The 13372-nt window shown below is 51.3% G+C and overlaps 4 protein-coding genes across 4 annotated transcripts; 1 reads left to right on the top strand and 3 right to left on the bottom strand.

Moving 5' to 3' along the window:
- Positions 1–525: 525 nt before the first annotated feature.
- On the top strand, positions 526–1278 carry N7443_008456 (SDR family NAD(P)-dependent oxidoreductase; the record flags this gene model as incomplete). The annotated part of the gene is made up of 1 exon (XM_056888512.1): positions 526–1278. One exon carries the CDS (start codon positions 526–528, stop codon positions 1276–1278), a length of 753 nt encoding a protein of 250 aa, XP_056737814.1.
- Positions 1279–1396: 118 nt separating this feature from the next.
- On the bottom strand, positions 1397–2810 carry scw4 (putative cell wall glucanase (Scw4); the record flags this gene model as incomplete). Its single annotated transcript, XM_056888511.1, has 3 exons — positions 1397–2521; positions 2574–2695; positions 2747–2810. 3 exons carry the CDS (start codon positions 2808–2810, stop codon positions 1397–1399), a joined length of 1311 nt encoding a protein of 436 aa, XP_056737813.1.
- Positions 2811–3840: 1030 nt separating this feature from the next.
- On the bottom strand, positions 3841–5534 carry lcbA (serine C-palmitoyltransferase subunit lcbA; the record flags this gene model as incomplete). Its single annotated transcript, XM_056888510.1, has 4 exons — positions 3841–4023; positions 4082–4567; positions 4628–5138; positions 5206–5534. The coding sequence occupies 4 exons, from the start codon at positions 5532–5534 to the stop codon at positions 3841–3843; spliced, it is 1509 nt and encodes a 502-aa protein (XP_056737812.1).
- A 542-nt stretch (positions 5535–6076) lies between these two features.
- Positions 6077–11981, bottom strand: N7443_008453 (uncharacterized protein; the record flags this gene model as incomplete). Its single annotated transcript, XM_056888509.1, has 3 exons — positions 6077–6425; positions 6481–11790; positions 11848–11981. 3 exons carry the CDS (start codon positions 11979–11981, stop codon positions 6077–6079), a joined length of 5793 nt encoding a protein of 1930 aa, XP_056737811.1.
- Positions 11982–13372: the final 1391 nt, after the last annotated feature.

The raw sequence follows: 13372 nt of genomic DNA, 5'->3' as shown, positions 1-13372 counted from the left end.
ACTTAGTAGATATGACCCTGTATAATAAAAGACATGTCGGCGTTTCTTTTGAACTTATCTTTCGTGTACTCAAGTGACTGTATCATATCTCAGGTAACCTACGTAGCTTTGGGGTCATCTTATGAGCCATTTCAAGAGCCCTCTCCTTCGTCAGTTTACTGCTTGAATGACAGGCCAACGTCGAGTCATCGAGATCTTAATTCCAGAAACCCAATTGGAGTATCTATACAGGCTATCGTTGACCCCGACAACTCTACAACCCCAACGCCCCGCATTTCTCCAACGCGGTGATGCCCTCGTTGGTCGAACATGAGAAACCCCAATTGGTGGATAGCTGTGTTCATGTTCATGTGCTCGAATCTGCAAGCGATTGATTACTAGTATTTAGTCTGATATCATGCCGTTATCATCATAGTTGGCCAACTACTCGGAATATTGGCCTAACCCCATTCCCCGCACGGAAGCACATAAATGTGATAAGCGTTCCATTTCTCTTTCACCAAACACTCACCTACCTCATCCGCCATGACTACACCCAAGTCATTATCAGGCAAAATTATCCTCATCACCGGCGCAGGTAATGGCATTGGCCAAGCAACCAGCATCAAACTAGCCGCCGAAGGAGCCTCCCTAGCCCTATCAGACACAGACCTCGCCTCCGTGACTAAAACAGCGGCTCAATGCAAAATCGAACACCCAGGCCAATTTCACTCCGTCGAACGAGTAGACGTGAGCGATGTGACTTCCGTAAACGCCTGGGTGAAATCAACAACTGCACGTTACGGTCGACTGGACCACATCTTCAACTGTGCGGGTATCAATCCAATTCAGATCCCCACAGTCGACACTACAGATGATTACGCCCATCGTCTGATCAGCGTCAATCTCCAAGGTACATTCAACGTCTGTCGGGCTTGCATCCCACACCTTTCTGCTGGGTCATCAGTAGTGAATGTCTCTTCTATCGTTGGAACCCAGCCACGCGCCGGAATGGCGATCTACGCTGCGACGAAGGCTGGTATTATCGGACTCTCTAAGTCTATGGCCTTGGAGCTTGGACCGAAGGGTATTCGAGTTAATGTTGTGGCTCCGGGAGAGATCCATACCTCGACTAATGTGTCTGTTGTTTCCGGCGAAGAAACCGTGCAGCAGGCGGGTAAGAAGGTTGCTCTAGGAAGACTGGGCCAGCCGGGTGAAATTTCGGATGTAGTGGTTTGGATGTTCCAGAGTAGCTATATGAATGGGAGTGTGGTCGAAATCAATGGTGGTGTGGAGTGAGTGGGTAGAGAAGAGGGTATTGAGTGTTCGGAAACTATTGTCAATTGCGTGTATCTCGAGAGCTAAATACCTATCTACATGAGTAACGTGCCATCGTAGAAGTAAACCGCCGAACTCATTATTCATGGTGGATTCCCCAGAACCGCTCTGCGTTGAAGGTCCACCGATTATCATCCTTCCAGAGGTCGTCAAATGCAGTGAATAAAACTAGATCGTCGCTTCGGTGCGCAAAACTCTTACGTAGACTTTCAACTGCGACACGTTGGTTCTCTGGAGATGGGACTGCTGCGCCGTTGGATTGTCCAGCGTGTGGCCATCCTGATTCGGTGATCATTGTGTGTTTGCCACCTGCGGCTTGCGAGACGCCGTGGGCCTGTTCAAGGGCGTAGGGGCCGGCATTGTTTGCGTGTTCCGTGGCGTCGAAGAAAGCGTGGCAGTTTGCGGCGCAGTAATCCGATACTTTGCATAGTTCTGGATGTTTGAGGAGGACGGAGAACGTATCCACTGTTACGACAGGTCCTTGGTAGCCCTGGCCACGGAGGATAGTCCGGGCTTGTTTAACTGCATGGGCGACATCTCCAGGTGCAGCCATGCCAGCATTGACGAGTTCATTTCCCACGGCGATAGTGTGGAAAATGGACCAATCCTTCTGTCCGTCGGGTCTAATGGCGGCCTGATTGAATGATTCGAGGCTAGCAGGGAAATCACTCAGGTCGTAGATTCCTCCGAATACTTTCATGTTATGAATCCTGGCTGCGTTGGCGACTAGCTTTGTTTGATCACAGTCTGTGCCATATATCCGAATAAACTTGTAATCGGATAGCTGGTCCAAGTCTTTGTTTACCTCGGCCTGGCTCTTGCACGCTCGGTTCGCCTTGTACGGGGAGTAAGATATTCCAAATCGACGATGAGAGTCCGCATGAGGAGCAGGCGGGTGAGGTGCCGGATGAGGTGAATGTGGTTGAAGAGGAAGCTCAGGGAGTTGAGGAAGCGGTAGCTTTGGAAATGGCAGATTGGGAAGCTGAGGTTTAGGAAGCTCGGGCAGACCAAGAGGAGGCGCAGGAGCTGGCAGTGCAGGATGTCCAGGATGACCAGGAGGCTTGTTCATCCTGAGATCTTCCCGCACTGGTTTCTCTGCCGGAATATCATGGCTGGGCTCATTATGCGCCGCTTCTGGTGCTGGTGCATCGACCGTCAAATTGACATCTGGCTTCGGTACAGAGACCTGGGGAACAACTGCAGGCTATTGATAGATTAACGGCCATCCAGATCAAGATCAATTGCTGTCTACTAACATTCCCTTGCGGCACCGCAGTCGGTGTAATGCGGTTCGTCTCCGTGCTAATAGGCACTCCTTGCTCATTGACCCAAACAACTACCTCCGAGGCTTGAGTCTGGACTTCTCCAGAGCATTGTCCTAGAACTCACAGTCAGTAAAGGTTATCCAATTTCATCGGGGCCATCGTACCTTGTGAATCCGCATAAGCACCACATGCCAGGAACAGACCCAACGCCAGATTAAGGCGCTTCATTGCACCCGATATCAGAACCTAGTTAGTAGCTCAGACCATAGCAGGAGTGACAAAACCCGTCCCTAGACACGAGGGCGATCATGCAGATCAAGCGGATTATATTCAAAGGACTCAAGGAACTCCACTAGAGCATGGACCCTTCGCAGGTAAACAATGGCGTATCCAGGCATAGCTATTTAGCGTGGGGTGACATGTGGAATGAGATCTGGGCTGAGCGTCTTGCACCCCTGGTTAGGGTTTGATTGGTAGGGAGGTAATAACTCCCGTTCGAGGAAAGCTTGGAAGGAGATCTTGGTTTCGGGCCTCGAGGGGCGAGATCGTGTTCGGGATGAGGCGAGGAATTCTCCTGGCGCTACGGCAGGTTTGGGGAATGCGAGGCCCATTCCGCATAGGTCTCTCAGATACCGGGCTAATTGGACTCGTCATTTGGTGAATCGTGGTAGAATGTTCTTGAGTGGTTCAAATTGACCGTTTGAAAGAGGTCTAGGGGTGAAGTAGAGCTTGCGTTAAATTTACCCTAACTGAGGATTTCTAGGCCAAGACCAAGTTAGCCAGGGATAGCCACAATGGCCTGAACAACTCCGGGCAAGGGATAAAGGCGTCAACTCCACTCAACGTATCAATTGTGAATGAGACTAATAAGTGGCCACCTCCTTGACACTCTGTCCACAAAGGAATGGGGTCTCAGCTAAGGGATTGTACAATGAGGAAATATCATGCAACACAACGGATTACAAATGCACTTGGCACAGCCAACGCCGTAGCCAGAGAAGAATAGTATTAAACAATCTAGAGCAATGCACCCGAAGAGTATGAAACTGCCCATAGAAGCAAAAGAAGTAAGCGGGCAGTGCTGTACAGGGGAGCAATAGAGATGCATATTAACAAGCAAAGCGGCTTAACAATACACGGGAGAAAGAGGCATTAGGGCGTATGGTTGATGACGGTTTCAAACCCAGCAGATGCCGGAAGTCTCTGAGCATGAGCGGTCATTTGTGGAAAGCGAGAGGATGCAGATTAGTGAAGGGATTTACTTTTTCTTGCTCAACACTTTCGTGATCGCGTGTCGGATGATCGTTCCGGATTTCTCGATCTCCTTCTTAGTTAGACCAATGGTCACGCACACCTTCAACGCGGCGGGGACGAATTGCTTGGGCTGAAAGTTGTCTTCCAGAGTCTTGAGGCGGGAAATCAGGACTCCGTTGGCCAGGCACTTAACGAGCACAAGAATTAGCAAGTTTTAGACGGTAACATAATGGAAGTGAACGTACCTCGTCGACGACATCCTGAAGCAAGAACTGCTGATCTTCATACGAGAGCTTCTTCGAAGTGACAACCTCGGGCTTGATAGTCAGAATGAGAATCGGGTTCTCAGTCGCACTGGTACAGGACATCCAGTCACTGCGAGGATCCAATTGAGCCCGCAGAGCCTTGGTGTACTCCCGGAGCTGGGAGACGGTGTCGGGGTTGTTTTGAAGAAGGTCGATGCACGCACTGGCAGTAGTGGACAAGAGAGCGGGAAGAGCTGCAGAGAAGGTGTAGGCCGCGGCCGAAATCCGCTGGTGATGAACAATCTCCTCGGAGCCAGCACAGAAGCCTCCACCTGCCACGAGAGGGCCAGCCAGCGACCCAACAATCATGTCAACCTCGGCTGCGTCAACGTTCTGGTGCTCGGTGACACCACGGCCAGTGCGGCCCAAAACACCGAACGACCAAGTCTCGTCCAAGATGAGACGGAACTTGTACTTGAGTCTCAGCTCGATCTGCAGCATTGATTAGTACCTGACGATGTCAAATTGACGTACGCTATCACTCACAATCTTGGGCAGGTCCACCATGTCACCATAGGACTCGAAAAGACCCTCGGTAATGATGAACCGCCGAGTCAACGGCTTGCGAGCCTGCTCCTTGGTAACCTTGGCGAGCACCCGTTCCAGATCCTCCATATCATTGTGCTCATACCAACGAACGATACTGCGAGAAATCTGGATACCCTTTCGGATAGCAAAGCTGACACCCTTATCGGCAACAATAATATCTCCACGCTTCGAGAAAGCCGGAATGACACTGGGAATCGTCGAAAATGCCTGTGAGTACATGATACAAGCTGCGGTACCGAGGAACGACGCCACATCCGCCTCAGTCTTCATATGGACATCCTGGTTACCGTAGAATCCTCGTGGACCACAAGGACCAACGCCGTAGTTCCGAAGGGTCTGGATAGCGGATTCCTTGAGAGTTTCATTTGTATTGAAGTTGTAAAAATTGTACGAGGCGAGATTAGTAACGGTACGGCCATTGGCGAGCTTCGATTTGGGGCCGACAGGACTGTGATTCCAAGACCCAATTAGCCAAATGTCCGAAAGCGCTCAGCGAAAGAATGGGAAGGTCCTACCCCACAATCACCGTGCGCTTCTCAACTTCCATTTCCTCCAAGGTATTAGGCCTGCCCACAAGAGGCTCAGGCGTCCACTCATCCACAAGGTCGTCAATCTCATCTTCCGACAATGACACTACACCAGGCTTGGTCGAGTATTTCGGGGCTAGCAAGTAGCGAACGGCGAAGAGAAAGAGGAAAAGCTCGACCGCCGAACGGATTGGATCGTCTTGATAACTGGATTTCACGTAGCGTAGGAAAATTGCAGAGCCGGGGACGCGGTGGAAGAGGTTCGCCAGTTCGTGCAGGTACTCGGACAGGAGACGTTGCGTCTCCTGGATGTCCATAATGGCGTTTTCTGGGGCGCTCGGGGCGCTCGCACACCGGGCAGGAAGGTTCCGGTAAAAGAGAGTGTCGAAAACCACCGAAAGGAACGTGTTCAAGGCAATTGGCGACGTGAACGGGGACGTGAACGTGGACGGGGACAGACGCCGGGGGTCCGCGGACGAGTTGGAATAAGCAACGTCACGTGAGCTGCCCGTGACCGAGGCCCTGTGTTCCATGCATGGTCTAGTAAGGTACAAATGGAGTTAATTCAGAGTGGGTTGGAAAGGAAATCTACATTAGGATAACGATAAGAATGAAGCAATGCAGATTGTATTCCGTTAAGTTTGTAATGAAAAAACGAGCTATGAGAGTGGCAAACGAAGGTAACCCCACTCCACGGGCAGTGGTTGAACCACCAAGATAGAAGTCGTTCCACACAAAAAGCCATTAAGATCAACAGGTGCGCCGGGGATTTAAAAAGAATGCAGCGAATAACAGGAAAAGTGATGACAAGGAGACAGAACTTTGTACAAGCCATTTTCATACAGGGGGCTCAGGGCCTCTAAATCATTTTGTGGAAATTGAAGTCACCGGCGGTGGGGGTAACCGACTCACGAGGCGACTTGTAGCCGGCAGGCAAGTGGCTTCCGGTGTAGTAGGTCGCTGTGTCGTTGAGGCCAGCATCCAAAGGCTGCAGGAGACCGAGCATGCCTTTTTTGACACCGACAATTTCGTAAAGGGAGTGACGAATGTTGTAGCTGATGGAGCTCATGTCACGAATGACAAGCGGCGCAGCAATCAGGACGACGAATACAACCAGCATTACGAAGTAGAGGATAGCGAAACGAACAACACGTCTCTTTCTAAGCTTGGACTGCTTGAGAGAGTAGATCGGAGGACGAATTTGACGACTGGAAGGAGGTTAGCAATGAATAGTAAAGTTATGAATTGCAAAATAGAACATACCTGGGACGCAGCCAGAACAGGATCACTGAGTGGAACTTGTCGGCATACGGGATTGCGAGAACGGGCAGCATGAAGAACAGAATGATGTGGCCCAGAATGAAGTCGGCAGCGAAGTAACCCAACTCAGTGATCTTGCAAAGGAACTCACGGCCAGGCTGGGACAATGAGTGCCAACCCATGTTGTACCATTTACCGGTCCACCAGGCAATGTTGGACTGATCGTGCTTGAATTCTCGAGTGAGAGCAAGAGAAATGATCAACTTGTAGATGAAGCGCTGGATGGCCATCGCGGCGATCATGCCCGACACAGTTCTGGCCCAGCTGAAGGACTCCAGAACGAACAGAGCGACGAAGATGATCATGAGTACAATAACGGCAATTGCGTGAGCGATGGCAGCAAGAACGGAACCGAACTTCTTGCAGCACATGCTGAAGAGGGGACCCATGCAACAGGCCATGCCGAAGAATGCTGCAGCAACACCAGCATTAATACCAATGGGAGCGAACGCCACAATGGCAATTCGCATGATGGCGTTCGCGGCATATTCAGGTTTGTTACTGAACATGGTTCGCGAGTTGATATACAGGTAAGGAATGAGGGTAGCGCCAACAACAACCAAAGGAGCAATGATCTCGCTGAAGAAAATGTTGGTGAAGTTAGCGCGAGGCACATCTCCAGAGCCCTTCTCAGAAGGAACACCAAGGAGCTTTCTCTTGTAACCAGTCAGTCTGGTACGCGAAAGACGACAGAAACCGATCCAGGACGAGGCGTGCGAACGCGAGTTACCACGAGACAGCCAGCGGAGGTAATCACGGTAATCGATGAAGAAGTCGTTCCATGCAAATTGGTGGGGGTTGAACAGGAAAGGTGAGATGATCAGGGCAAGCAGGGACACCCAGAACCAGATAAGAGCGGGAGTCCAAACGGTGGATGTGGCAAACAGCAGCATCATCAGCAGACGAGCACCAAGGTAGATGGAGGGACCAGCAAAACGAGAGTATAGAACACCGAAGGGAATACGGGCAGTGGCGAAACCACGACCAGTACCGATGTAGCGAGCACCACCGAAAGACAAGTTCTGGTGGACAGCTTGGGCGTAGATCTGACAGACGAACACTTCGAACATGAAGGAGAATGAACCGAAATGCTTAGCCAGGCGGGTCGCCATGCGCCAAACACCACGCTCAGTCAATTCTTGGACGGCCAAGGGAACGAAAGAGATGAAGAACACAATGAAGATAGACACCACGCAACGGTTGACCCAGTTGACAATGGGGTGCAAATCAGCGCAGTAGGTCGGCAGAAGAGGATCGGTAGTGGGAAGGTCGGAGTTATAACGGCAGGTGATAGTCTCGTGCTTGAGCGCACCCAGGTTGATCAGAACAATCATGAACATCTGCACTGAAAGCATAATGAACATGTTGTTAAGATGGAAACCAGGATGAGCATAGTAGAAGGACAGGAAACGATCCAATGGAAGTTGAGTACCGAGATAATAGTACTCGCGAGACAACATCTGTTCACCCATACCGGTACCAATTTTGGTTGTAAAGTTCAGAATGGAGCCGAAACCCAAATCACGACCCTTACCACACTGGTAGTACTCACAATGCTTGATACGACCCCCACGGAGAATAGCGTTCATACCGGCGTAAATATCCTCGTTCAAGTGCAGACCCTTCTGAGCCTTGGACACACCACCACGAGTACACATGAAAGTAGCGTTCAGGAAATCAGGATGACCATAATGCAGCTTACCACCAATCTGGGCAAGAGTACGCGCGAACAGAGTACCGAACGTTTGTTCTTTAGAAGCAGCAACATCACCAAGGACACCAATGCTTTCGGAGAAAATGTATTCACGGGCACCGAGAATGGCGACGGGGTTACCCTCGGGGTTTCCGATGCCAGGGGTGTAAGGCGAAACGTTGTCAGTGGTCAACTCCTCGAACTCAGCGAGAACACTGCGAATCTTCAGACACTCCTCAAGGTAGTTGTCCTGGTTGGCATCGATGAGCTGAATGTATTCACCGCGGTAGAAGATGATAGCGTGGTTTTGGTTGTCGGACTTTCCGTCACCGAGAATGGGGTTGCCAGAGAGCTGAATGCGGAACTTGGGCTTGCGCATGTTGTTCTCGATAAGTTCACAGTGACCATCAATTAGGGCGGAGTACAGACGGGGCTCATCACCCTCGTTCTCCGGGGGCTCTTCATCGAGGTAGGCGATTTGCAGGTCAGGGTAGGCACGGAGAAGGAACTCAGTATTCTCACGCTCATCCTTGTTGAACTTGGCGTAGCGCTGCATGGACACGCAGATACGGAACTTGCGACGGGCCATGCGTTCCAGCTCACGCTCGAGCTTTTCGGAGTTACCACCGAACATCTGGACAACTTCAGGGTTCTCAACACGGTACAGCAGCTTGATAGCACGGCTGTAGTTCATGAAACCAGAGACAGTTCTGTATAGAGTCTGCGAACGAAGGGAGGCCCAGATACGAGTGCGGAGAGTGTACTCAGGAGCGGCAGACTTGAAACCAATGCAGTAGAAGGGCAGATCATCGATCTTGCTCTTCTGCGCATCCTTTTCACCCTTTTCGCTAAATTCACCGTTGAATTGAGAAGTCTCATCAGCCAAAATCTTGGTATCCTTGACAAAGCAGTCCCATTCATGGGGGTGGAGCTGCTTGAGGTATTCCAGGACAGTGACTCGGGAGTATGGCTCATCTTCGCGAATAATCTCACGCAGCGACAGCAGGATCTTCTCACTATAGTGAGGGATCAAGACACTGAAAGTGGGCATGTTATCAACGGGCAGTGGCTCGGGCATAGGAGTGGACAAGGACTGGGCGAAGAAGGAAATACGACGCTCAGCCTCGCTGCCAGCTGGGAAGAACTCGGTCTTAAAAGACTGGTCCTCCTGGGAGACGAAGAAGGTAGGAGCACGCAGAGTACGCTTTCCCTCCTGCTCGGAAGGAACCTGGTGGTACAGCAGCTTCTGGACATGGTCAATGGCCAACAAGTGCTCGCGGTACATCGAAATGATGATGGCGTTCCACACTTGGGAAATGAGAACCTTGGGCTTGTACTTGATTTCCATATCAGTGGTAGCCAGCACCTTGGAGTAGATACGCTTGGGAAGGCGCGAAAAGATGTTTCTCCAGGGAGACCAGATGGAGACACCGAGATAGAACGACCGAGCAACGGAGAAGATGGTGTTGCAAATAATGTACCACAGATAACTGTCCAGGAAGAACAAGGTCAAGTCCATGAAGAACATAAGGCCGAGCAGAATCTGGGGTTGTTTATGGCAAAGTACGTTTCCAATGTACGTGACACCAGTGCACTCGAAGATGCTCATGGGAGACAAGATACGGATTGGGTCCTTGAACGACAGAGTCAAGAAGAAGTAGGACTCAGCGAGCTTGGCACCGAAGACACAGACCCAAAGACCGTATGACATCCACATGTCGTTGCCGTGGAGCTGGGGGAAACTGGCAGTGAATGTCTGACTGGCGACGTACTGGCGGCCATTCTTCTTCAGATAGCTTCCGAAGAGAGCACCCAGAGGCTGAATCGAAAAGAAGGTGACTGTGAAAATAGCCAGCACGAAGTGCACGATACCGAGAGCGAGACCGACAGGACTCTGAATGTTTGTGGGAAGCATATGAAGGAAGCCAAAGATGATAACACCAGGGATCAAGTTGATGATCAAGACACCAAGAAGGAACATGAACCGCTTGCGAAGATGCTGAGCACCAGCCCAACGGCGAGGAACGTAGCACCATTCGCAAATGGTGGCGAAGATCTGAATGAAGGCGGCCAGAGCACCACCGAAACCGACAGCAGCCAGATACTTAGCCGAGGACGGCTTGTTATCCCACTGCTGCTGGTAATTGGGAGTGTAGAGAGTCGGAGAGTTGTAAGCAGTGAAGAACCAGAAGAAACAAAAGTGGATAACCCAAATACGGTTGAAGTTGGTGACCATATGGAACCACGAACGAGTCTCCTTGTAGGTCTTGAAGAAAGCCTTCTTCCAGACCACATCCTTAAGCTTGGGCCAACGTTCCTGGGTAGGAATATCGACCAGGCGGGTCTTGTCCTCAAAGGAGAGGCGCTCGATACCCTCGGGATACCAGAACAGCTGATTCATATCGTCGTAACCAATGATTTTGTTGTGATCATGCTCACGGCGAACGTACTTGCCATCTGAGATCTCGTATCCCTGATCACGGCAGTACTGATATAGAGGTGTGATGATCTCATTAAGGTAGGTAAACTCCTCAATGGGCTCAACACGGTTCTGGCACTCGGGAGACCCGTAGTAGTCATCGGCGCACTTGAAGATGAAGCAAATACACTCTGGCAGGAAACGGACCTGGTTGGCCTCACCCCAGATGAGCAGATACAGGGCGACCTGACGGGCCCGATCGTGCTGGGACATCCGGTTCATGCGGGACTTCCAACGGTACTCGGCGGCCTCCAGACTGTTGTCGCCTTCCAATGCTTCAAGAGTCTCTTCTTCGTTCTCGGGGTTCTTCTTAGCGGCCTTCTGGGCAGCCTTACGAGCCTTCCTAGTCTTGCGATCGGCCTTGCCAAGTTTCATGTTGGCGAATCCCACGGCATCGTCGAGATCCAGGTGGGCGGCGAAGTACCAACGGCGATAGTTGGCGTTGTGACCACCGATATAGTCGGCGTGCAGCGAAAGCAGCGCCTGGTTGGGCGTCATACGAGAGGCACGCGAATCAAGAAGCGTCATCATATGGTCGTACATGTTACGCATGCTGTCACGCTGGAAACCGAACTTGTTGACAAGATCAATGAAAATGTCCTCGAGCTCTTCCTTGGACAGAGGAATCTGGGCCTCCGCGCTCCAGGCAGGGTAGGGCTCTCGCGAACGCTGGCCAGCCGGCAACGCGTTTCCGTACTCCATGCCATAGACAGGGGTAGAGGCACCGGATGATCGATTCCCACCGTATGAAATTTGGGAGGAGGGAGGACGGTAGCCGTTGTAGCCGCGACCGCCGTACTGGCTATCCGCATAGCTGTTGTATCGGTCGTCACCACGGCCGTAGTAATCCATGTCTGCAGCACGGGCAGTCTCAGATCTCATGGTGAAATCGCTGAAAGTCTCGGAATCCTCTTCAGAGCCGCCGCGGCGAGCCTGACCATGACCGGCCTGGTCGTAGTACTCATCGCCGTAGTAGCCCTCCTGGGCGTGGCCAGCTTGGTCGTGGCCAGCCTGGTCGTAGTAGCCTCCTTCAGCGTATCCGCCTTGGGCGTGCCCAGCGGCTTCGTCTCCATAATAGCCACTGTAGCTTCAGATGTTAGCTGGGTCACGCTCGCGGTAGTTTCATTGGGTTCCGTACCCGTTATCGTAGTAACCCTCCTGCTGATTATCGTAGTAGCCCTGGGCATGTTCGTCCTGGTAGTAGGAGTCACCGTGAGCCGCCGGATGGCCGTAGCCATCGTCGTACTGGCCTCCTGCTGCGTAGCCGGACATGACGAGAGAGTCGTAATCGATTGCTCGAGGATAGCTCTGTGGTTGTTGGTCAGCCAAGGAGATCCCTTGTCGAAGCCGGAACCTGCCGCGTCGCTTGCGATTCCGGAACCCTCATTGTTGATTGTTCACTCTTACCTCAGACACGACTCATCCACAGTATTAAAAAGGTATATGCGCCGGAATGAATTATTGCAGCATGGACACAAAAGCGAATGGCGAAGGTCGTGACGACGTAGAAGCCGGAGATAGGGCGAAGTTGGCGAGTGTCAAACTCCGCGGTTGGTTGAATGAGCGAAAGACGAAACGAAACAACCTGAAACCCCCAATGAGGAAAGAGCTACCTTGCTCCAAGCCTTCCTCTCTAAAAAACGAATGGAAGGAAGCAAGATGATGGATAGACAAAAGGCAAACGAAGGGAAGGGGAGGGGAAGTAAGAGAGGGAAGGGGAAAATAATTGGCAGTGCTGTTATTTTGGGATCGGGGGAATTTGTCCTAATTTACGACCGTACGTGTACGCGTGTGTAAAGGGTACCTCTCCTAATATGGGGCCACTCTTAGTCAAGTATGTACTGGGTACAACGTGGACTCAGGGGGACGCATTATCCTGGAGCTGTGCTCAATACCGTTGTTGTCCTACAATACGGTAATATGGGGACTGGATCTCCAGTTGATGGGCCAATAATGCCTGGGAGAGAGCTGGTCGGAATCCCAGGGAAATCTGGAAATCTGAGCGGCCCCTGAAACCTGCCCCACAACCGTATTCCAGGTAATTTGGTACCAAATCATGTTACTGATACCGTGCTTGATTGCCCCCTCTGATTAGTCTGTGCCTTGTTATTGTTACCACGGTATGCAGGGATGGCGTTGCACCATGTTTTCATTCCTCGTTTCTATGCAGTCCTGGTATCTATGCACTAGTGCTTTTTTTTTTTCCTCGGGTCTCGAAAGGATAACAGTATCTGAGAGGGAGATTGGGAGCTCGGTGCTGGGTGCTGGGTCTTTGTTCGGGTAATGAACCACGGCTCTCAAGCGACAGGAACCACACATTGTTGGATTCTTTCCCCCTCGTCCTTTCTAAAAGACAGTGATCGTCCCCTTTACTTTTCTTTTTCGGTGCTGGTGTTCACATTATTTCCTAGACAGGAGAGCACAGTTTTTCACGCTAGCCCTAGAGAGCCCCGATTTGCCACCCACGATACAAATTGTACTGCTTAGCGTGGTTTTCACCGTTGAACTAATCTCGGGTGCTGCACTAAGCAGCCTCTGATAAGCCCGCGTCGAGGTCTCAGAGCCACTCAACTCTCTCCAGCCCCCCACTCCGTGCCCAGTAAACCTGTTGCTCCCTGAACTCTAGAAGCCACCGTTTCCAATGCCTTTGGGTACATGGCAAA

This window comes from Penicillium atrosanguineum, assembly GCF_028827265.1.
Source record: "Penicillium atrosanguineum strain IBT 20685 chromosome Unknown utg000007l_segment0_segment0, whole genome shotgun sequence".
Taxonomy (NCBI): domain Eukaryota; kingdom Fungi; phylum Ascomycota; class Eurotiomycetes; order Eurotiales; family Aspergillaceae; genus Penicillium; species Penicillium atrosanguineum.
The sequence above is the reverse complement of the archived record's forward strand: the minus strand, read 5'-3'. Positions and strand labels throughout refer to the sequence as shown.